A 25,125-nucleotide genomic window follows, 5' to 3' on the forward strand; every position below is an offset into this window, starting at 1 on the left:
TCAAGGCCGCTGTTGAAGGGTCGGAAAGGAATTTCCCTGCATTGGCAGGTTTCGCCTTTCGCCAAAACAACTTTGGCGGTGTCAGGCCTTGGGCGGAATTCTTTGGCGATTTTCCTAGAGGGAGGGGCGTGAGGCGGAGACCTCACCCCCTGGCGGTGACAAGATCGGGGCACTGGGGGAAGCCTTGACCATGCCAATAGGCGTCATCGCTTCCCCCTTCCAGCGACGGCAAACAGGGGGCGGACTCTCTCTGCTTTAACATATGTTCTCCAGAGCCAGCCCCAACCCCCATACATGTGGATAACCCCGATGCCTCCCAGAACCCTGGCTGGGGACTGGGAAGGATAACGCCCAATGCCTGAGCCAAGGTATCCCTACATCTGAATCTTAATAAAGTTGTGGCCAATTTGAATCCCATAGCATGTTGTTATGCATCTTTATTCCGCTCAGCGGGTCGCTTGGGGGTTTGGGGGACTCTGCCTGTCCCACGCAATAGATGCACCATACATGCCTTCTCCTGGGAACACATAACTCCCGAGAGAGCCATTCTAAATACAGTTTGAGATTCAAGGTGGGATTCAGCTAATGAGCCCCATCAGCAGAAGCCCATACAAGGCCTCCCCCTTCTTCCTACCATGTGCCCCCCAAAGTGACCCTGGGAAGACTTGGAGAACTCCCAGCACAACACACAGAGGAAAGAGAAGGAGGGCTTTCAATCAGGCAACCTGAATTGCTTGTGCTGACAGAGCAGTCTGCTCCCACAGTAAAAACTATGAGATTCTATAATCATTTGTCAGTATGGAAGAAAATGGCTGCACGCTTTTCAACACAGACATATAACTCTTTTCATTCCTGTCCCATTCGTTTGATGGCCCAATCCAGCTCTGCCCGGTTTTTTTTGTTTGTTTCTGGAGTTTTTGAAATACTCTAATCATCAAATAGCAAAGAAACTCACAACAGCAAAAGAGATATTTGCAAATAGTTATAGCAACTAGAAATAATTTTATTCTACATTCAAAATACAGTACTGAAAGTTGGAAAGATGTGGTGTGAGATCCCAGCCAAAACAAATTCAACCCAATGTAATATTTTTAGCAGATTTTCCGGAATGGTGATTTCCTGAACCACATCAGACACAGGGATATAGCTTCTGATCTTCCTGCTGAAATAAAAATGGACATTTCAGTAAGTTAAATATGTGATTTTAAGTCTTAGCTGCGTCAACATGTTTAAATGGGCCATGGAGCCATTTCTCATACCCTCTATAAGGGAGAATAGCAACAGTTGTAATTGTTTATTTCATAAAATCTATATGCCATTTTATTATTTTAAAAATTCCACAATTTTAGTGGTAGAATACATCTAGCAAAAGAAAAAAAGGCCACAATAGTAGGAAAAAATGCAGCAGTCAAAGACAACAACAAAAAACCTTATTACGGTTACAGACTGGCAAAAGATACAAACATACGAATAAAATAAACCACATAAGACTTAAAAAGGAGAGGGATCAAGACACCTGTCTGTTCTCCTTAGTATAATTAATCTTTATTCTCTACTGCGCTACCTGCTTATCCTCATTTTTTGGCTTTGCTTTTATTGTACGGTGAATAGTTTTATATGCTATAAGCCACCCTGAATTCTGTATTTTTCAGTGTAATGGTGGGAAACACATTTATCTAACTAAATAAAATTATCCTTGCTGGGGGTGCCTGGAAGCAAGAGGCAACTCTAATCCACAATCAGTGGCATAGCAGGGGGGTGGGGTGGTGGGGTGGCGGGGTGGCGGCGGCACAGGGGCAGTTGCCCTGGGCGCAGAATTGTTAGGGGTGCAAAATTTCAACACCTGGTGCTTCTTCAATACAGCTGCATGTTTCCATTGCTGGGCTCCATTGAAAATGGCTTCTGCATGAGAATCAGGAAGTGACCTTTCCAGACAACAGAACGACTCTTCTTTACTTATCTCTGTGGCTGTGATCTCTTGGGTGATGTGGATGCCGTTAGGCAGTTGGATGTGCATGCATACTCTGTCCACCCACTCTCTCTACCTGGCCCTGGACACTGGCAACCCATGCTACACCACTGTCCACAATAGCTCTTCTTTATCAATGCAAGTTTTGCTTTTCTTTGTTCTGTTAGCACCTGCATAGCTAGCATCCCTTGCTTTGACTTACCTTTCTCTTTGTTTGGGCTCAATCTGACGCTTGGCGGCATGGTGTGTTATATTCACTATGGGCAGTTATATCTAGTAGGAGGGACAGGAGAGAGCACAACATTAGATGGTGCATGGATCCACATTTTCTCTTTCAGGTGTTCAGAAAAGAGTGCTAGCTTCAATTTTAGAAGAGGCAATTAAAGTGGCTTTGGAACACAAACATGGGACACTCATTTCCTATAGGATACTTGTTGAAAGAAGAGGCAGTAAAATTTATGGCAGTCCTAGTGATGAAACTGCACGGGCTTCTGGGAACTACGAAATCAAAATATACAAAATACACCTAAACCATGAGAGCAAGTCTCCTACCTGTTTCATAATAATCAAGCATTCGAACTTCAGCTGGTTTGCTTTTGGACACAGGATGGGATTCTTCTAGCGTTAGTGTCAAGGTAGTAATCTCCTTTGATGATACCTGAGCACAGGAAGGCAGAAAATATCAGTGACAGTTTCTATTGCGGTTTACGAGGGGGGGGGGTCTTCTGCAGATTTGTTGTAATGATGCAACTTCAGGAAAACTTACACTCTCCAGATATAAGATGAGGTGGTCATTTCTGATTTCGGTACGCATCACCTTGCCCTGGAGCTGTACAATAAAAGCAAGGAGAGAAAGATACTTTTGCTTTCAGGAAAGGGACGCATCATGACAAAGTGAATAAGAATAGTTCAATAAAAAAATTCCTTCAGTAGCACCTTAAAGACCAACTAAGTTTTTATTTTGGTATGAGCTTTCGTGTGCATGCACACTTCTTCTTCAGCGTTTGCATGCACACGAAAGCTCATACCAAAATAAAAACTTAGTTGGTCTTTAAGGTGCTACTGAAGGAATTTTTTTATTTTACTTCGACACAGACCATCACGGCTACCTACCTGTAACAAGAATAGTTCAGATAGATTTGTAGCAATCAGATCATGAAAAGCAGCCAGGGGCTCTGCAAACATTACTGAACCTGGCAATTTCTTCCTTTCGGTTCTATTCCATACAGAAATCCCAAACCTTCTTGCTGTGAGCCTCTGCCCCATGGCTCAAAGGCTTCCCTTTTCAGTTCTGCACTTTACTGTGGCTGCTGGCATGCAGACACTCTGAGTATTTGGGTGGGTGCCATAGGCAACAAACAAGATTGCAAATTTACCAGTGCCACTTCTGTGTGAAAATGAAAGTGATTGCGCCTTGGAAAACGGTAACAGACTTTGGCTTGTTGGCCCGCAGCTTCAGAAATGATGAATTGAGGCTGGAGGATTACTGGCCTGAGTAATGTATGGATTTTCTACGACAGGCATCCCCAAACTTCGGCCCTCCAGATGTTTTGGACTACAATTCCCATCATCCCTGACCACTGGTCCTCTTAGCTAGGGATCATGGGAGTTGTAGGCCAAAACATTTGGAGGGCCGCAGTTTGGGGGTGCCTGTCCTACGACATCATTTAAGATGACACTTTTTAAGCCTGGCATTTTGCTTCATCCAGCCATCTTCTCCTAGGGCGATTCATTCACTTTGTTCTGAATCTTACCCGCTCTAGTGATGATGGGACAGGGACATAACCAGACACCATTTTGATGTCCACGATAGCCATGTTGGATGCGTTGCGCTCTCCAGTGTATCTTGAAACAAGAAAAAAAGGGTGTCATTTTATGCAGTGGAACCTTGGGTTGCGGATGTAATCCGTGACGGAGGCACACCCGCAACCCACAGCGTTTGCAAGCTGAAGCGCCATGTCTGTGCAGGCGCCAGTGCGATTTGGCGCTTCTGTGCAGGCGCGAGCGGCAAAACCCGAAAGTAACCCGTTCCGGTACTTCTGGGTTTCCCGCGGTCCGCAACACGAAAACACATAACCTGAAGTGGGCGTAATATGAGGTATGACTGTATTCTGACTGAGCCTAGTCAAAAGCAAACTGCGAAGATACTGCAAAGAGCTCTTTTAAGATATAGTACACACTGTCTTACATAGTTCATTAAAGGCCAAACAATACATTGCTTTAATTGTGTTGACATCTATCTATCTCTCATCTATCTATCTATCTATCTATCTATCTATCTATCTATCTATCATCTATCTATCTATCTATCTATCTATCTACAGGTAGGTAGCCGTGTTGGTCTGAGTCGAAACAAAATAAAAAAATTCCTTCAGTAGCACCTTAAAGACCAACTAAGTTTTTATTTTGGTATGAGCTTTTGTGTGCATGCACACTTCATCAGTTGCCGAATTGCAACTCATTAGCAAGCTTAAAACCATGGAGCCACCTGGAATGAACAGAGACATAGGATTCTTATCTCATTATACATGATCAAGCTTTCCTTAGCACCTCAGCCCTTGCTTCCCCCCCCCGCAAGACCAATTGCAGTCATTAACAGTCGTTAACAGTCATCAACAGGTTTACCACTCCTATCAGCCCATCACCCATTCCCATCACCCCCACCCTCTGAATATACATAAGGGTCTGGTGACTTCTGTTTCAGTGTATCTGATGAAGTGTGCATGACACGAAAGCTCATACCAAAATAAAAACTTAGTTGGTCTTTAAGGTGCTACTGAAAGAATTTTTTTATTTTATCTATCTATCTATCATCTATCTATCTACCATCTATTCTTTTAATTATAGGCAGTAAAGGAGGAATTGTCACCAGGACTCCAGCATGTAGAGAGGGAAGGTTTAACCTTGCATTCCCCAGTTGCAATCCCACAAAAATTGCCACCTGCATGTAGCATAGAAAAAACAAACAAACAACTCTCATTGCTGCCACTGGGAACTGTTTTCTGAGGTGAATAGCAGAAGTAGGGATTATTTTCTTAGAATCAAGGCTGGAGAACAGAGTGTTGAACACCACCTCACTGTCTGCAGTCTTGATAATAATCTATCCCCCACCAAGTATGCAATTACATTTAAAAAGTAATGCGTACTTTGACCCTCATTTTTGGATTCCATGGTTCAGACATGAAATGCTGAATCCTGTTCCAAGGTAATTCAAATTCTCCCACAAGAAAGAATGACTGCAGCGACTTTAGAATTATTCAAGTTTCTAAAAAGATGCAAATGTATTTCTTTGGCATTACTTACTCTGCCTTTTTAAAAAAAACATTCTTCACAAAGTACAGGTGAAACTCGGAAAAATAGAATATAGTCGAAAAGTGCATTTATTTCAGTAATGCAACTTAAAAGGTGAAACCAAGATATGAGATAGATGCATGACATGCAAAGCAAGATATGTCAAGCCTTTATTTGTTGTAATTGCAATTATTCGTCATTAGGCGAGTCAATTATAAATGGAATGTAATTAATGAAATGTAATAGCGATGTTTATTTTTGTACAGTAGTACCTCTACTTACAAATAACTCTACTTACGAATGTTTCTACTTACGAATGGAGCTCCGTCCGCCATCTTGGATGCGGTTTAGATAGGATTTTTTCTACTTACGAATTTTTAGATAGGGTTGCTTCGACTTACGAATTTTTTCTCCCAATGCATTCCTATGGGATTCGACTTACAATTTTTTTCGACTTACAAATGTGTGTTCGGAACGCATTAAATTCTTAAGTAGAGGTACCACTGTATTATTGTAACTATTTGTTTTATTACTGTGGAATTTCCAAAAGAAAGCATTTGTAAAAATTTAAAGAAAAAGAAAAAATAATAAGTTGCATTACTGAAATAAATGCACTTTTCGACGATATTCTAATTTTCCACGTTTCACCTGTATTATGTGAATTAGCAGAAAGGAAAGGCATGATAACAGGCACGGGAGATATTTTTCAGCACCTCCCCTCTGTTTCCCAAAACTCATGTACTATCAAGAACATCTTCACAACCTCAGGAGCTAGACTTGCCTTTGTTTTTAAACGCAACCTGGACAAATTTACAACGCTGATTTCTGCACCTCTTCCGTGTGTCAACAGAGCTACAGCAAACACAGTCCTGCCAATCCCAACCTGCCCCAGCAAATACCAGTAATATGCCGATCTGCTGCTCATATATTCTCCCTTGTATAAACCAAATGGATTCCTATTAAGGCACCAGGAATAACCAAAATGCCTTATATTGCTTTATACAGCAATGCATGGCAAAGTTGTCAGCAGGGGATGGGTATAACTTAGCAGTTTTTTCATTACCTGGCTTTCAGTTCAAGATCAAATCTGGGCAGAAAGTCGCCTGAACAGGAAGCATTTTTTGTCTGCACTGTGAGAGAAAATCCAGAGCCATGTGTAGGGAAGATGATGTTGTATCTCAGGGATGTCTGAAACAGAAAATAATGTATAGCACATATAACAGGGGCAACTACTTTATTACTGACAATAGCTCTGTGACTAAGTAGCAGAGGGACTTGTGGGCTAGGGGTGCCATTTACCAGAATGTTGACACAACCGGAACCTTTCACTTCCACACTGTAGTTTCCGGGGATGTTGGGCAATTCAACCTGTTGCAGCAGGACACTGTTGCTACTCGTCACCTGGAAAACCTTCTTAAAAGATCCCCCAGCACTGATCTCCACTGTATTTTCTGCATCTTTTGTGAAGGTCAGATTCCCAAACCGAGATAAAGCCAGCAGAGCCACAGGAGTGTCCTGGAAAGAATCATACATATATGGATTTTATATATCTATATAAATAAAGATGTGAATGTCCGTTTGTACAAAATCTACCGTACAATCTCCGAAAGTTCTTGACCAATTGCTTTGAAAATGTGACACAATGTTGCATTCGAATACGGGAGTGTTTCTATAAAATTAGATAATATAGATGTCACACCTGTGACAGGTAAAAACATATTTTTTGGAAAAACAGCACCATCTATTGGACGTCTAAGCAACACACGCTATACTGCTGTCCTTCTGATGCAAGCGCGCAGAGGCTGCTGGGAGTGGCTGGTTGGCGGCTCCTTCTGGGAGGACAGGGTCAGATCCTGCCCCTTCGGTGCCTCCGCCTCACCTCTCCCGGCCGCCTTCCCCATGTCTGCCTTGGAGAACCAACTGCAGCTGGCCCGTCTGCCCCCTCACCCATCAGGACCCGCTGGGGGAACTGGCCAGGCCCTCCCCAATATACACATGGGGTATGTGAGGGGGAGAGAGAGGGGGGTCAGGCTTGTGGGTTACGTCAGAGAGTATCATCATGGGATTGCCCTGGGAAATGGGGCCGCTGAGTGCAGGAGGGGCGTGCCTTTGGGAAGAATGGGGTGGAGTGGGGTTTCCACAACCTTTATTTTGGGGGTGGGTGGGGTGGGCGCATTTTCAAGAACACAGGTGGGGGGGGAGTCTTTTGGGAACTTACAGACTAATCCACAGCAATGCGTGGTCAGGTACAGCTTTATATATATATATATACACACACACACACACACACACACACAGTGGTGCCTCGCTAGACAAAATTAATTCGTTCCAGGACTCAATTCGTCCTACAAAAATTTCGTGTAGCGAGGCACCGTTTCCCATAGGAATGCATTAAAAGTCAATTAATGCGTTCCTATGGGCTCCGGGGGCCTGGCGGCGGCAGCAGCACTTGCTCTCTTGGCTCGGGGAAGGCAGGCAGGCGCTTGTACTCTTGCCTGTCTGTCTTCCCCGAGCCAAGAGATGTGTGTGCCACCGCCTCGCCCGACAGACCCGCCATTTGACAGGGCTTCTGAACCCCCATCAGATGCGGGCTCTGTTGGGCGGGGGGGGGGGAGAGGAACGAAGGAAGAGAAAGCAGCCCTTTCTCTTCCTTCCTTCCTCTCCTCCTGCCGCCAACAGCTTTCCCCCCACCCCGCCCGACACAGCGCGGATCGGAGTAGAAGCCTGCTCCGATCTGCGCTGTGTCTGATGGGGTGAGGGGAAAGCGGGGCTTTCGGCAGCCGACGAAAAGTCCCCGCACCGGCGCGCTTCGGCTCTGGGTGACGGGGCCGAAGTGCGCTGGTGCGGGGGTGTTTCACCGGCTGCCTTCCCCTTGGCTTGGGGAAGGCAGCCAGCGAAAATGTCCCCGCACTGGCGCGCTTCGGCTCTGGGTGACGGGTGAGGCTTCTCCAGCCTCGTCCCATCCCCGCAGTGTCGGGCAGTGGGGTGGAGCAGAGAATCCTCCGCTTTCCCCCACCACACACTTCCCGGGATCAGACGAAGCTGGAGAAGCCTCATCCCATCCCCGCAGTGTCGGGCGGTGGGGGGGGGGGAGCGGAGGATCCTCCGCTTTCCCCTACACACACTGCCCGGGGATCTGACGAGGCTGGAGAAGCCTCGTCCCATCCCCGCCTTGTCGGGCGGTGGGGGGGGGAAGCGGAGGATCCGAAAAGCCCCCGCCGCAGACTGGTTTGGCGGCGGGGGGAAGAACCCACTTCTCCCCCCCTTCTTCTCGTGCTACAGCCTTTGTGTTCCGCTGGTCTCTGCTGGTTGCCCCTCACCGGCAGAGACCAGCGGAACACAAAGGGGAACAAGCTGCAGCGCAGAAAGAAGGCAAAGGAAGATCAGCTGAGAGGCGGTGACAGCTGTCAGCGCCTCTCAGCTGATCTTCCTTTGCCTTCTTCCTGCGCTGCAGCTCATTCCCCTTTCGCTAGAGGAATGCCCTGTAGGTTTTGTGATCGGAGGTTTTTATGGCCACGCTTCGCAAGACGAAACCGCTTGACCGATAATGCTCAAATTTTGATACAACATCACATGCAAATGTCTGAAGGATCGCAGAAAGTTTGCTAAGATAGATGTCACATCTGCGCCTGGTAAAACCCCCCAAACCCCGTGTTTCAGAACACACAGATCAGATAAAAGTGCATGCTGGGAAATAGAACGGAGAATCTGCGTCCCCATCGGCTGCAGACAATCGGTGACATCACAAAATTCCACGGCAACCAACTCAAAACAGGCGTTATACAGCAACAAGGCAGCCGGGAGAACTGACTAGGCCGCAGCATAGCCCAGTTGGGATAACTGACTAGGCCACAGGCAAGAATCAACTGAATATAGGCCTTTTACAGGGCCCTGCCTTTGGGTAGGATAAATGTGTTGGGATGGGGTGGGGGTGATTTCACATAGCACACGTATGTAGGGGAGTCAGGGTTGGGACAGGGCAAAATTTTACAGAACACGCGTATTGGGGGGAATGATTGTGTGCAAAATGAAAGGGTGAGGAGACTCTGAAGGTCCATTTAACAGGAAAAGGTCCATTTAACACAAAAAGGCACAGCAAAGCGTGGCAGGGCCAGCTTTTGTGTGTGTGTGTGTGTGTGTGTGTGTGTGTGTATGGATATCTGGCTGAGAATTACGGAATAAGGAGGCAGAAGAACAAGGAAGTTCCTCACTGCTGGATGCAGTGTCTGGTATGCAATCAGGGGTAACCGCAATTGGGGAACCCAATTAATGTATAAGTTACCTGAGAGGAGGAGAAGCCTCCTAAAGAATTTTGGTTTGTGACCAGCCACCGTGCTATCTGTGAGCCGATTGTCAGGTCGTCCTGGGATAGGTTTGGTCGGTTAAGCCACGCCAGCAGTGCATAACTGGTGGTCAGAATCTCAAGAGATGATGCACGAGGGTAGAAAGAAGGGAACTGTTCTACTCTTGGCCTCCTTTCCCTTTCCCAGTACAGCAGACCACCTGAAGATGCAGAAGAGGCAATTAAGTTGTAGGGAAACAATGGTTATCAACGTACTTCCATGTCTAGCTTCCTGGCTTTCATATTGATCAGCAGCAACCAATCTTTTCTCAAGCGTGTGCCACAAGTTAAAGGTAAAGGTAAAGGGACCCCTGACCATTAGGTCCAGTCGTGACCGACTCTGGGGTTGCACGCTCATCTCGCATTATTGGCCGAGGGAGCCGGTGTATAGCTTCCAGGTCATGTGGCCAGCATGACAAAGCCGCTCCTGGCAAACGAGAGCAGCACATGGAAACGCCGTTTACCTTCCCGCTGTAGCGGTTCCTATTTATCTACTTGTATTTTGACGTGCTTTCGAACTGCTAGGTTGGCAGGAGCTGGGACCAAGCAACAGGAGCTCACCCCGTCACAGGGATTCGAACTGCCGACCTTCTGATCGGCAAGCCCTAGGCTCAGTGGTTTAACCACAGCGCCACCTGGCCACAAATTAAGGGCAAGACAAATCACTGCCTTGAAGTAGTTCTCTATCTAATCTGACAAAGTGAGGTGCAGGCAGCTGAATAGTTCTGGAGTTGTGGACATAATGTATCTTGATTTCAGTAAGGCTATTCCTGTGGAGAAGCTGGTAAAATGTGGGCTGGATGAGGTAACTGTTAGGTGGATATGGAGCAGGCTGACTGACCAATCCTAAAGAGTGCTCATTAATGGTAGCTCCTCATCCTGGTGAAAAAGTGACAAGTGGGGTGCTACAGGCTTCTGTCCTGGGCCCATTGGGGTTCGACATTTTTATAAACAACTTGGATGAAGGAATTGAGGGGATGCTCATCTCATTTGCAGATGACACCAAGCTGTGGGGGGAGCTAATGCCCCAGAAGACAGAATCTGGATTCAAAATGACCTTAACAGACTTGAGAACTGGGCCAAAACTAACATAACGAATTTTAATAAGGACACCTAGGTCTGCTTGTGCTAAAGTCATGGCTTATTTTCGCACACACTCATTTCTTGGTCAGTTATTGGGTTGCGTTCACGCTCGGGGGTACCACCAAAGCAGTGCCACTACAATATGGACCACCAAATTATTACAGCCTGTTGAATACCCTCAAACATTTCAGAGATGAAGCAGTGTCCCTGAATAGGTGGGACTATGGGCAGAGAACAGCCACCCTGGCATGGCTGAAGTAAGCAACCAAAATTTAAGCATACCTGCCAAGTTGCTGTCAGAGAAATAAGGGACTGGGCCAGAAACATCAGATCGCAAGTAGTGCTGCCGCCATTTTGGAACTGGGCGGAGCATGCTCAGAAGTGACTTTTGATGCTGCTTTGCCCAGTTCCAAAATGGCCGCTGCGCCAGAAGTTGCACTGCAGCCATTTTGGAACTGGGCAGAGCAGCATCAAAAGTCGCATCTGAGCATGCTCCACCCAGTTCCAAAATGGCCGCCGTGCCAGAATAAACCGGGGAAAAACAAAAAAATTCATTCTTTCCAGCTAGGAACAGCTGGGAAAATGGGGGTTTCCCGGGGAAAACGGGAGACTTGGCAGCCATGAATTCAAGGGGTGCCACTACTAGAAATCTAAACGTGTATGCAAGAAATTCCAGATGACAAATTTCATGGAGGCAAGCCACAAATCACAACAGTACACGACTTACCATTTCTAGTAGCAGATTTCATCAAGGCGTCCAAGAAATGTTTCTGTTTTTCTGCGTTGCCAGCTAAACCATATGTATGGGCCAGGAGAGCATTTTCCAACTTGCTCCTAACACGCCCATCAGAAGCAGCATCCAAACAGGAGAGGCCAGCCCGCACCACAGGATACTAGAGTTTAAGAGAGATTGTTATATATTACCAAGATGGCCGCCGGCCTCTGAGGCAAGGCGAGGCAGCTGCTCTCAATGTTTTACTGTTTTATTGCCCTATTTTATTGTTTTATTTTATTGTTCCCAGTGGATGTGCTCTTTGTTTACTTCAGGTACTCAAGATTGATCAAGGAGACATGCAATAATGTGATTAATTAGAACTTTGGATGAAGGAGCACCCTTTACATTGTGTTATACCGTATTTTCCGCTCCATAACACACACACTTTTTTCCTCCTAAAAAGTAAGAGGAAATGTCTGTGCGTGTTATGGAGTGAATGCGTGGTCCCCGGAGCCAAATTGCCCAGGGGTGAAAAGCAGGCCGTGCTTTTTTTATTATTATTAGAAAGAGCTAAAGGCTAACAATAGGGAAAGAGGGTGTTTAAAGGAAGCCGCTCAACAGCTGATTGCAAGAGACTGGGGAGGGAGAAAAGGGACACTAGCTCCCTTCCCGGCCTGCCCCCTTGCCCCGCCCTCCATTGTTGAATGTTCTACAGAGGGAGGCTGTTTGTTTCCCCAGCACATGTGACTGGCTGATTAGATTATCTGTCTGGAAACTGTAGAAATGGCTCCCTTTCCTTTCCTAAAGAAGCTGCAGAACTGTGAGTTGAACCTCATTAAAAACAGGATTTTTTCCCTTTGCAATGTAAGCTCAACAACTTTGAGCTGATTCTCAAAAAAATGGAGCTTTCACCCTTTTCAAAAAAAGCTGCACAACTGTGAGCTGATCCCCCCTCCCAAACAGGGCTTTCTCCTTTTTCCCCCTCTAAAAATTAGGTGCGTGTTATGGTCTGGTGCATGTTATGGTCCAGAAAATATGGCAGTTAATTCAGATAATAAGGGAAGGTCCAAAAGAAAGGTTTGTTACATCTCCTTGGAGTTGGCTGGGATTCTATATTGACTTGATGCCCATTTCCTGGTGGTGTTATATAAGATGAAAGATCATGGAAACTGAAATGCAAGCGTGGAGTTTTAACACATCTTAAAGGAATTGCCTGAGGAATCTCTATGAAAACTAGAGTAATAGTAAATCAGTACCGAGCTCTTGAGTTTGCTCTCCTGTAGAGATGAAGTAATATAGGCCGTGAGTATGGTGTTTTGATCCGCTCCATCCTGTTTGCAAAGGAAATATCAGTTAAACAGGGGTGTAATAGCATAAAGTCCCCTCCCTAGAGAAATTTTGTTGGGCAGTCCTAAGTATACATTCTTGAGACTTAATATCCTTAAACGAAGAAGAAGAAGAGGAAGAGGAAGAGGAAGAGGAAGAGGAAGAGGAAGAGGAAGAAGAAGAAGAAGAAGAAGAAGAAGAAGAAGAAGAAGAAGAAGAGGAGTAGTAGTAGTAGTTTGGATTTGATATCCCGCTTTATCACTACCCGAGGGAGTCTCAAAGGACTCTCAAAGTGGCTAACATTCTCCTTTCCCTTCCTCCCCCACAACAAACACTCTGTGAGGTGAGTGAGGCTGAGAGACTTCAGAGAAGTGTGACTAGCCCAAGGTCACCCAGCAGCTGCATGTGGAGGAACAGGGAAGCAAACCCGGTTCACCAGATTATGAGTCTACCGCCCTTAACCACTACACCACACTGGCTCTCTCCACACTTCCTATTGTCCTGCTGCTTTCTCTTCAGCACTCTTGGATTGCCATTCATTCCAATCTATTGCTAAAGAGTGAGTTTTCCCTTGGAAATGAGCAGGGCAAGAGGAAAACAGCTTGGACCTGTGCTTTTTAGGTATGGCACAAGTGGAAATGTAGATGAGTCCTCATCAGTGGGATTTAATTCTTCCAGATACCGGTAGCTACGCATAGACTTGCACTGTTTCTACTTGTATGAATTTGGTCTGCAAGTCCTCTCACAGCGTTGCAGGACAGAGGAGGTTTCACTGGGGCCCCAACGGAGGAATTCAAACTGCAGTGCCCTTCCTGATAGGCGGAAGGGGCATAAGCCCCCGCCGCCTCTCAGGAACCGGAGCCTAGCCTGCACCCTGCTTTGGCAAATGGGGATGCAGACTGGGACCTGGGCTGTGCCAGGGGGCAGAGTCGATGGAGCCGACAGTGGGCTTCCCCCAGAGCCACCCCCTGCCCATTTAAGCAGCCCATACCTAGGCACAGCCTGCTTGTTCTTGCACCGGGTTTCCCCACCCCCATGGTTTATGCTGCTAGTCAATGACTTTGCTGTGACTACTGTTCTTTATGGGGCCGGGTAGTAATTAGCCCACCGGGCTAATTGGCTCTGACCTGGTGGTTTTGCCTACCTCATAGCAATCGACACAACTGGTTGGGCATTGGGGCAATCCTTTGTTTTGGATGGAGGGGAGGTTGTAGTCTCCACCAGCCCCTCCCAAACACTGGGGTCTCCCGTTAAAGGGATCCGGGGGGGGGAGTCCACATGCCCAGGGGGGGCCGGGGGGGCACTCCCTCAGGCAGCGGTCACCCTATTTGATGTAAGTCTTAGGAACCCCCACCTGGATTGACCACGCATCACCTCTGGTGGGCAGGCCGGAAGTACTTTCGATTGCCCCATGCCCAAGCCAAACCTCTTTCATAGGTATTCAATGAAGTTGTGGCCTCTTTTGACCCAAAACCAGTCTCCTATTGGTCTCTTATTTATATGGGTTGGGGTATGGGAAGTCCGATGCCCGGTCCTGCAATCTTCAGATTAAAGTAGAGCTGTACTGAACAGGGAAGTTTTAAATGTGTGACATTTTAATGCAGGCATCCCCAAACTGCGGCCCTCCAGATGTTTTGGCCTACAACACCCATGATCCCTAGCTAACAGGACCAGTGGTCAGGGATGATGGGAATTGTAGTCCAAAACATCTGGAGGGCCAAAGTTTGGGGGTGCCTGTTTTAATGTATTTTAAATCTTTGTTGGAAGCCACCCAGAGTGGCTGGTGAAACCCAGCCAGATGGGCAGGGTACAAATAATAATAATAATAATAATAATAATAATAATAATAATAATAATTTCTTTTCCCCATTCATTGGGTGAGTGAACACAAAACAAAACCCTCCCAAAAGTTCATTGGGTAGAGATAATAGATTTATTTGAATTTTTTTTTAAGAAGGGACTGCCACATATCTCACATAACCTTACAAGGTGGTCAAGAGTTTTCTGTTTATTCCCTTGTTTCTTCAAGTGAGAAAAGACCCCTGCAACTCAGAGCAGCACAGAGCTCTCTACAGAGCCACCCACCGGCTGCACTTCCAGGAAACACACTGTAAGGTAAGTGACAACCCCTCCCACAAAATTCCAACAATTTTCTCCCCTCCCCCATGAGAAAGCATACCCCCCCCAACATATTTTCAGGAAATTGGGGGGGAGGAGTGTTTCAGTCCATTGTATTAAAAATCACACCCCTCAATAGGGGATGAACCTGTAACACACCAACAATTTCCATTTATACTTTTGTGTCCATTCCCACCTCTAAGGCTTGGTTGTAGATTTTCCCATCCGACTTGAAGCAGCCATCTGGCCCCTGTTTGCTTGAAATCCAGAGGAGAGCTTGATTCAGGATGTTTTCATCTATAAATATAACAGGCGAGCTCAGTCCAAATGCTTTGTAGACTAAGGTGGTGAGCCTAAAAGGACAAAGAGCAGAGGGGCATGGGATGAGAACAGCACTTGGCAAAGCAGGAATAAGTCTAGACCAGAGTCACCGCTTCCAATGCTTCAATATGCATAAGGGACTGTATCCATCAGGAATTAGGGAAGCAGGATAAACCCAGGCGAGGCGCTGATGAAAAGCTCAGCAGAAGGATGGGAAAGAACCGATTTATAGAAGACATAGAAGCCAACTCCTAGGGGGCCGAGGGGTCTTCACCCCCCCATTAAAATATGTGAGGGGGCAGGACCCCCCCCCAGTTGATGGGCATTGCCATTCAAATTGTGTCCGCGCACAGCATCATGTGATCAATTGTGTGGTAAGGTAAGGTAAGGTAAAGGGACCCCTGACCATTAGGTCCAGCCGTGACCGACTCTGGGGTTGCACGCTCATCTCGCATTATTGGCCGAGGGAGCCGGCGTATAGCTTCCAGGTCATGTGGCCAGCATGACAAAGCCGCCTCTGGCGAACCAGAGCAGCACATGGAAACGCCGTTTACCTTCCCGCTGTAGCGGTTCCTATTTATCTACTTGCATTTTGACGTGCTTTCGAACTGCTAGGTTAGCAGGAGCTGGGACCAAGCAACGGGAGCTCACCCCGTCACAGGGATTCAAACCGCCGACCTTCTGATCAGCAAGCTCTAGGCTCTGTGGTTTAACCACAGCGCCACCTGGGTCCCCCTAATTAATTCCTGGTTCATTATAAATATACAACTCCAGGATAAGCACAGAGTAAAGAAGGGAATTGGTATGTGTATGTTGGGAAGGTTTAATGTTAGAATGGCAAAGGAGAATAAGCGGTTCCTATTTATCTACTTGCATTTTGACGTGCTTTCGAACTGCTAGGTTGGCAGGAGCTGGGACCAAGCAACGGGAGCTCACCCCGTCACAGGGATTCGAACCGCCGACCTTATGATCAGCAAGCCCTAGGCTCAGTGGTTTAACCCACAGCGCCACCTGGGTCCCATCAATTGCGTGGTAAGGCTTACAATATTTTATTCAGGTTGGCAACCCTGGTAGCAGAGTTTCTCACTTGAATTTGTTTTTTGTTTTTTAAAGGATTAAGCCAGGTCGGCAAACTTTTTCAGGAGGGGGCAGGTCCACTGTCCCTCAGACCTTGTGGGGGGCCGGATCCACCCTCTCCTGAAAGCCCCCCATGAAAGGAAATCCCCTCCTGAAAGGACATCCCCGCTGCCACCACTCATGCCGCAGCCGCCGCAGCCGCCGCAGCCGCCACAGCCGCCACAGCTGCCGCTGCCGCCGCAGCCACCTCGTCTTCGGCAGCGCCGCCACCGCCCTCTGCCTCGGCCAGGGGTCCACGGGGCACAGAGCTAATGCTGCTGGCCTGGGCGGTGGAGGCAGCCTCCCTGCCACCGTTTCCTCCCACTTGGGTCTTGGCCATATGTGGCCGCCTCAGCAGGAAGGAAGGGGCGTCACCCAGAGGCGTCCGAGCTTCGGATTGGCTGCAGGAGCTTCCTGCAGCCAATCCGAAGCCGCGCCAGCATTGTGGAAGTCAGTCGCCGTGCCGGTTTAGCGCGGGGACTGACTGAGCGGGCGGCAGGGTCTGCAAGGTTCACGGGCCAGATTAATGAGCCCGGTGGGCTGCATCCTGCCCCCGGGCCTTAGTTTGCTGACCCCTGGATTAAGCAGTCTCAGATAATAGATCAATCAATGGATATTATTCTGTGAACCGCTTTATTCTGTGAACTGCCCTGAGACCCCTGGGTATAGGGCGGTACCGTATATAAATTCAAATAGTAGTAGCAGTAGTAGTAGTAATAGCAGCCAGCCAAAGTCAAATGGACCCAAATGGATTAGAACAGAGTTTCCCAAACTTGGGTCTCCGGCTGTTTTTGACATTTGGTCCTGGAAGCCCATCAGCCCCACGTCTGAAGGAGCAATGCCCTGCGATCTTGTTTCCGCTCGAGGCCTTAAAGCAGGCATCCCCAAACTGCGGCCCTCCAGATGTTTTGGCCTACAACTCCCATGATCCCTAGCTAACAGGACCAGTGGTGAGGGATGATGGGGGTTGTAGTCCAAAACATCTGGAGGGCTGAAGTTTGGGGATGCCTGCCTTAAAGCAACTTCACAGGTCTTACCAAAGATTTCCTTCTGCCTCCCTGCTACCAAAAGTACTGAAGGATCCATCAAAACGTCTGAATGCCATCTGCCTCTGGTATCCTGAAGTGGAAGAAAAATGTAGCAAACCAATTTTTTCAGGTGCTTTCCCCCTTTAACTGTCAAATACATTTCAAGTGAGGAAGATGGCAAGAACAGAGATCGCCTTCTCAGTGGTGGCATCCCAGCTATGGAATAGGCTCCCCTGGGAGGCTTGCCTGGTGCCTTATGTATTTAATTATGTGTCAGGTGGAAAACTTTCTATTCGCCTGTGTCCGTGAAAGCAAACAAAAACTCCTGGGCTCAATGTTTGCGTTGTGTTTTATTCTATAATCTGAGCTGCTAAATTGGTTTTATTTCTCCTTCACCAGGAGGAAAAGGTAAAGGGACCCCTGACCATTAGGTCCAGTCGTGACCGACTCTGGGGTTGCGTGATCATCTCCCATTATGGGCCGAGGGAGCTGGTGTATAGCTTCCAGGTCATGTGGCCAGCATGACAAAGCCGCTTCTGGCAAACCAGAGCAGCACATGGAAATGCCGTTCACCTTCCCGCTGTAGCGGTTCCTATTTATCTACTTGTATTTTGACGTGCTTTCGAACTGCTAGGTTGGCAGGAGCTGGGACCGAGCAACGGGAGCTCACCCCGTCACAGGGATTCGAACCGCTGACCTTCTGATCAGCAAGCCCTAGGCTCAGTGGTTTAACCCACAGTGCCACCTGGGTTGCCAGCAAATTGTTACGCAGCTCCCCATGAGATGATGGTGATGATGATTGGATTGATGCACTCCTCTAGATTTTGCAACACAATGTGCATATTGTTACAGAATGCATATTGTACCGGCGAATGCATGGGAAAGCATCTATTTTATGCAAAAGGTGTGCAAGAAATGTGTGCAACCTGACAGAACAGGCAAGTGCCCTATTTTATGCTCGTGCTATACCTTCATGTGCCGAAAGTAAACATGTATGGCTGCCTACGTTTCAGCCATTGAAACGAAAGAGCACTTGGCAGATGCCATCACAAATATCCACGGTTTTGAAAGTACTCACCAGCATTCAAATTTCTAATGATCCTGGATTTTTTTTCTTCCGTCAGCTGGTTTGTATCAGTCAGGTAGGAAAAAATATATAAATGGGACAAGAAGATGGCAATATTCTGTTCCGCACAACCGTAGGGCATTGGGAGAAGATTTTCAGCGTTCCTCATGGCTGTGCCCAGGATGTCACCTTGGGAGCAAAAGAATATGGGCATTTATGCACTGCATGTCACATAGGACCAAACTCCTAGGGGCCAAGGTCCTTCAGCCCTACCCCATAAAATAATTGGGGGGAATGGGGGCCCTCAAAATTGATGGGCATTTCAATTCAAATGGTGTGTGTGAGCTGCATGTTGTGATCGATTATGTGGGGGCAGGTCTCCAATAATTTTATTCAAGTTGGCACCCCGATTGTTACCGGTGCCTCTACAATGAATGCTGTTTTCATAATAAAATGATTGTCCACAAACCCACAGGGCAGGAAGCAAACCCATCTAGAAGATAGTTCTCCCTCACCTAGAATATCTGCAATTTTTATCTAATTCTGTCAAAGTTTAAAAAGGTATAATCACTGGGGGGGGGAGTGGAATCCCTACAATACTAGTGTCTCCAAAGGGCTACAGGATAAATATTGCTCTTTTCTGAAGCACCAAAATGGGGTCCAAACCAAATCTTTACCCCAGCCAACTATCATGTCTGTAATTAATTCCTAAAGGTAAAGGTAAAGGGACCCCTGACCATTAGGTCCAGTCGTGACCGACTCTGGGGTTGCGCGCTCATCTCGCATTATTGGCCAAGGGAGCCGGCGTATAGCTTCCAGGTCATGTGGCCAGCATGACAAAGCCGCCTCTGGCGAACCAGAGCAGCACATGGAAACGCCGTTTACCTTCCCGCTGTAGCGGTTCCTATTTATCTACTTGCATTTTGACGTGCTTTCGAACTGCTAGGTTAGCAGGAGCTGGGACCAAGCAACGGGAGCTCACCCCGTCACAGGGATTCAAACCGCCGACCTTCTGATCAGCAAGCTCTAGGCTCTGTGGTTTAACCACAGCGCCACCTGGGTCCCCCTAATTAATTCCTGGTTCATTATAAATATACAACTCCAGGATAAGCACAGAGTAAAGAAGGGAATTGGTATGTGTATGTTGGGAAGGTTTAATGTTAGAATGGCAAAGGAGAATAAGCGGCAACTTTTGCCTTTCTCTGCACACTCAGGGGTGCTGAAGACTGCTGTGTATCAGCTCAAGGAATGACTTAGGGGAGACACCTCACAATTACAGTTGTACCTTGGTTGTCAAACACATTGGTATTCGTCAGTTTTGGCTCCCAAACGCAGCAAACCCAGAAGTGAGTGTTCTGGTTTGCAAGCGTTCTTTGGAACCCGAATGTCCGGCGTGGCTTCTGCAGCTTCCAATTGAGTGCAGAAAGCTCCTGCAGCCAATTGGAAGCCCCGCCGTGGTTGTCAAACATTTTCGGAAGTTGAACGGACTTCCGGAACAGATTCCGTTCAACAGCCAATGTACAACTGTACAGTGGTGCCTCGCTTAACGAATGCCCTGTAAGACGAAATTTTCGCTTAAAGAAAGGATTTTTCTAGTGAAGGTTGCCTCGCTAGACAAATTCATTTTACAAAAAATTCATCTATCGAATCATGGTTTCCCATAGGAATGCATTGAAATTCAATTAATGCGTTCCTATGGGCAAAAAAAAAATCAAAAAAATTCAATGCATTCCTATGGGATTCGCTAGACGAATTTTTCGTTATAAGAATAGACCCGTGGAACGAATAAAATTCGTCTAGCGAGGCACCACTGTATATTGATGGAGCAATGCCATATTGGGGGGGGGGCGGGGAAATCACATCAAATATGAAATGTCACAACAATCTTACACAAGGCGCAAATAGGAAAGAAAGATTTCAAGTATGATAACATTCTAAGAACTTACCAAGGACATAAAGTGTAGCTTTTTCTGATCCAGTCACCAGATTCGAAGGCAAGTTCAAGGTTATTGTTTCAGAGACTGGTGTACCTAAGGATTTAGAGCAATAAATAATGGGGATTGGATGTGGATCCTTTTCCAACATTCTTTATATAGCATGGGAACCATTGTCATAGCTTTTAGGTGAAGAAACTGGCAAATGGTGGTAATGGAGCCGAAATTAATTTACCCACCGGTTATAATTGGATAGCCAGTGAATATTTGACTTCAGTATTTAGGTCTAATCTACACTATACATTTAAAACATTCTTATACCACTTCAACAGTCATGGAGGATCCTGGAAACAGTCGTTTGTTAAGGATGCTGGTGTCAGGGTTGAGCCAGACGAGGAGGAGTGGTGGCCAGCCTCCCACCCACCCCCCGGGGAGAATGCCCCCACTGGGGAATCTGGGGATAGGGAGGAATTCATACCTGGAGAAGACTGGTGGCAGCACTCCTCGGAAGAGGAAGAATCAGATAGGGAAGAGGGAAGACCAGAACAGGAGGAGGAAGGAGTCGAGGCAGATTTCTATGCATGTAGCGCTTACCTTTTACGCAGATCAGAGAGCTCTGGGTCACCTCCTTCTTGATGCCTTCAGGCTGGATGACAGAGGAAACAGTAAGATGAACAATATAGAATGCATATCCACCCACCCCACCCACCCACCCATTTTCTATACCACCCAAGGATTAACTGCCAGAGTCGTCTTGTGTGTGGGGTAGAGATCCAAGCCTTACAGGCATAGCTGCCAAGTCTCCCGTATTCCCCGGGAAATCCCCGTTTTTCCAGCTGTTCCTAGCTGAAAAAACAGATTTTTTTGTTTCCCCCCGGTTTATTCTGGCGCAGCGGCCATTTTGGAACTGGGCGGAGCATGCTCTGAAGCGACTTTTGATGCTGCTCTGCCCAGTTCCAAAATGGCTGCAGTGCGACTTCTGGAGCGATGGACATTTTGGAACTGGGAAAAGCAGCACCAAAAGTCACTTTTGAGCATGCCCGCCCAGTTCCAAAATGGCGGCAGCGCTACTTCCTGCCTGCTACTTCCGCCCGGTCCCTTATTTCTCCGACAACAACCTGGCAGGTATGCTTACAGGGCAGGGCAAGGAAGCAGAGAGGTCAGGGCTGCACAAATGAATCCAAGCCAGTCCTCTTGCCTGTAAACCTTTGCAGCCCCAACCTCTCCACCACTAAACAGCTCTGGTCGCTAATGTGTACCACTGTGGTCCACGAAACCCTTTCCATCTCTTGCAGATGCCAAGGTTTTCATGCTCACCTCAACCAAAACCGCCTTGACCATGGTGTCCCTTCGTCCTTCACTCAGCTCAGTTCCTTTGGCTTCAGCAGTGACAGTGAAATTCACCATACCTGAAAGAATGAATGGAAAGAAAACTTACATACGGGGTGGGAAGCCAGCTTTTAAATTTGTATTCAGAATCAGAAGGATCTTTATTTGCACCAGACACTAGCCATATCAATAAAATAAAATAAAACGTACTGAAGATACAGGTAAAAACTTAACTATTTTGGAGGTTTACATCAATACAGTGGTACTTCGGGTTACAAACGCTTCAGGTTACAGACTCCGCCAATCCAGAAATAGTACCTCAGGGTAAGAACTTTGCTTCAGGATGAGAACAGAAATTGTGCTCCGGCGGCGTGGCGGCAGCAGGAAGCCCCATTAGCTAAAGTGGTGCTTCATGTTAAGAACAGTTTCAGGTTAAGAACGGACCTCTGGAATGAATTAAATTCTTAACCAGAGGTACCACTGTAATGAAATAATAGATCTTATTCTAATTGCCCCCACTAAAAACCTTGCAGTTTTGGCTGTCACCTGATCATCTTGATCTACTAAATGAAAGGTCACAGTAGCAATGGTTGAGCATGGACAATAATAGAGGGGTAATAACCTCACCCCTCAAATCTTTGTATTTAATTTGTATTCATCTGGTGACAATTTGTTAAAAATTATGAAAAACCAATAAAAACAACCAGCAAAAAAAGCAAAGCACAAACTTGCATCTAAAGTCCAAATTGTCACCACCATGGCACTGAAGCAAAAACAGCATATAGATATTCCCTTGTATGCTGCATGTTTGAGATAACTAATATACAAATCCTATATAATAATATGCAAGTGTCTCTGCGTCCAGTCCCTGTGTCCCTGTGTCCGCGCTACTGCACATGTGCCCCATGGACACAGGGATTGGACGCAGAGACAATATCTCGGTCGCGTGCCCAGGACACTCTCATGCGGCGCCGGAGGCTGTGCTAGTGGGCCGCTCCCAGCGCCGGCCTCCATGGGCACCTAGAGGGTCCCCGCCCCCGCCGCACCGGCTTCAGCCCCGGGACAGCCATGGGCGCCCCCGGAGCCACCTTCATCACCAGCCTCCGTTGTTCTGGTGAAGGAAGCAGGCGGAGGCGGAGGCGGTAACAGCAGCAGCGGGAGCAGCCTGGCCCGAGCGTGCCTCACCTTCCCTGGCCTCTGCCGATCCTGAGCTCCTCGCCCTCAGGGGGCTGGCCTCCATGGGTGTCTAGAGGCTGCGGAGCAGTGACGGAGGAGCCCGTGAGAGGAGCGGCAAGGCCGTGGCCTTCCCTCCCTCTCTGCACTCGGCCGTGGGGCACGACAGGAGAGCGAGTTTGTTTACTTGCGTTCCTGGCGCGCCCCGCGGCCGAGCGCAGAGAGAGAGAGGGAAGGCCGCGACCCCGCTGCTCCTCTCACATATCTTCTAGTGCCCGTTTTCTAAACGGGCTGAATGACACTAGTCATTTATAATGTACATAGGGCATTCCTAGCAGTAAACAGTAGCAGCTCATTTCTTGCTCGAAGCCATAAGGATTATTAGAGTTTCTGATTTCATTTATCATTTCATTTCATTAAAAATTTATTTTTCTAAGTTGCAATTCAGGGAGAAATTCAAGAAAGTCAGAGGAAAGCAAAAATCTCAAAATTCTGCAAGAGAAGGTGATTACCCAGTCTTTGAGGGCGAATTCTCCAGGTGTAGGATTGTGTTTCATTCGCACAGATTCTTACGGAGTTGTTCCCTGGAGACAGCTTTTCTGCTTTGAAATTCTGAGACTCTTCCAGCTCAACATCTAACTGAGGGGGGGGGGGGAAACGACAATAGTGTTGTAAGTTCGTGGAGTTGCCAGGCCCCCCCTCCTACTTCTGGGGTGCCAGACATTGAATTTAGCATGTTCAAATATGAGGCGTTTTTTTAAAAAAAATAAAAAAGCCAGGTTGGCTTCCTGATGAAATAATCGCCTGAAGAGATGGACCATTAAGAGAACGCAAAAGATAGGGTGATGGCGCATCAGAAAGGTCATCAGAAAGGCACACAGTCTCGTCCTGGAAGCTCACACCACTTGGCGACTGGGGTGGTGTGTAACAATATAAATAAGGAGCTGCCATGTGCCAAATAAAACCTTGATTGTACTACTGCCATCTTGACTTGGGAGCAAATTGCAAGCAGTACCGGATTTCACCCTGTGGAGTCCCCATGGCAATCGAAATCTCGACATGCACACCCCTCACAAATTATCTAGAGGAATAACATTGAACTAGGAAAGCTTGATTGTCATTTTCTTTCAAGATCAAATCTGGCCTGGGAGAGCGGAGTGCTGACTGACTCCAGCTACAAAAGCTGAGGCTGTTGAACAGATTCTTGGGCTGGAGTATTGTTTACAGGGGGGTTGAGAGAGCTGTTGCTGTTGTTGATATTGTTGTTATAGCTTTAGTTTAGAGAGAACAGGAAAGCACCCAAGGAAAGTGAGGAAAGGATTGTGGATTCTTCAGTTGCAGCTCTCCTAAATTATATAAGATGCCAAGTCATAATAGCAGCTAAAGCAAGTTTTTTTTTAAAAAAATAAAATAAAATTTGCCTGCAGGGACAGGGTTTCTGTGATGTGTTCCACTTCTGTGTTTTGCTACCCTGTTATGTATTCAGTGGTCTGTGTTTGCCTGAGCTTGAGTCTGGCCTAAGTATTCTGAGCTCCTGTGTTTCGATACATGATGTTCAATCACAGAACATTTCAGGATTTGGGCCTCTGCCACCGGCCCTTGAACTCTGAGTTGTGATTTGCAGCTTGGAAGTTTAGACAGCCAATCATGTTGGGAGTGGGAGTGGCCCAGGCTTCAGGAATGTATATAAGCAGTTGCTTTGCCCCTGTTTCCCAGTTATGTAGTTCAATAAAGGTTCTTGCTGTTATCGCTGTGTCTTGCCTTGTGGGAACCCACCTACACTTCATACCCAGTATCAGATTTTAAGAGCACTAACTGGGGGCAGAAGAACGTACCTCAATGCAGTAGCTCAGGTAATTGAAGACATTGGCTTTTAAAAGGAATTCTTCCCCTTGGATAGTGGAGTAGGGCAAAGCCATATCAAGAAAGAATATCTGAAAAGCTGTCAGGGAGGCCATTTCTGAGAGGCCGAACCCAATGTTGTCGTTCATACAGAATGCATTGGCTTCCCAACTAGTGATGGTGTCCGGCACAGTGTACGAGAGATTGGCTTTCCCACTAGAACTGAAACATAAGAGGACAAAATTGTAAACTCTTTTCAAATGGATCTGTGTCTACAATTAAACTTGTTACTAATATAAGCTTCATACCATATAAGAGAAGACTAAGAGCCCTCTAGTCAGACACTGGAGTGCATATGCCCCAAATATCTTTAAATATTAAAATTAAAATATTGTGGGTGGATTTTCCACTGAAAGCTGTTTCTAACAGTAGCAGCTCCCAAATGTATTCAACAAATATCCCATACGGTACA

The 25,125-nt window shown here is 46.9% G+C and overlaps 1 protein-coding gene across 1 annotated transcript in view; it reads right to left on the reverse strand.

The window, feature by feature from the left end:
- Positions 1 to 969: 969 nt before the first annotated feature.
- LOC118097690 (ovostatin) overlaps positions 970 to 25,125 on the reverse strand; it is a 53,589-nt gene continuing 29,433 nt past the window's right edge. Inside the window, exons 19-36 of the mRNA XM_035140827.3 lie at positions 24,647 to 24,875; positions 23,324 to 23,450; positions 21,627 to 21,718; positions 20,904 to 20,955; positions 20,322 to 20,405; positions 18,388 to 18,564; positions 17,319 to 17,400; positions 15,041 to 15,197; positions 12,657 to 12,731; positions 11,413 to 11,578; positions 9,543 to 9,763; positions 6,560 to 6,775; positions 6,324 to 6,448; positions 3,724 to 3,814; positions 2,736 to 2,798; positions 2,522 to 2,627; positions 2,172 to 2,242; positions 970 to 1,162 (exon numbers count right to left, since the gene is read on the reverse strand). Of these exons, the coding sequence (XP_034996718.3) occupies positions 2,190 to 2,242; positions 2,522 to 2,627; positions 2,736 to 2,798; positions 3,724 to 3,814; positions 6,324 to 6,448; positions 6,560 to 6,775; positions 9,543 to 9,763; positions 11,413 to 11,578; positions 12,657 to 12,731; positions 15,041 to 15,197; positions 17,319 to 17,400; positions 18,388 to 18,564; positions 20,322 to 20,405; positions 20,904 to 20,955; positions 21,627 to 21,718; positions 23,324 to 23,450; positions 24,647 to 24,875 (2,116 nt within the window). The 3' untranslated portion in view covers positions 970 to 1,162; positions 2,172 to 2,189. The remainder of the gene's footprint in view (positions 1,163 to 2,171; positions 2,243 to 2,521; positions 2,628 to 2,735; positions 2,799 to 3,723; positions 3,815 to 6,323; positions 6,449 to 6,559; positions 6,776 to 9,542; positions 9,764 to 11,412; positions 11,579 to 12,656; positions 12,732 to 15,040; positions 15,198 to 17,318; positions 17,401 to 18,387; positions 18,565 to 20,321; positions 20,406 to 20,903; positions 20,956 to 21,626; positions 21,719 to 23,323; positions 23,451 to 24,646; positions 24,876 to 25,125) is intronic.

Source organism: Zootoca vivipara, chromosome 15 (assembly GCF_965207765.1).
Source record: "Zootoca vivipara chromosome 15, rZooViv2.hap1.1, whole genome shotgun sequence".
Taxonomy (NCBI): Eukaryota; Metazoa; Chordata; class Lepidosauria; order Squamata; family Lacertidae; genus Zootoca; species Zootoca vivipara.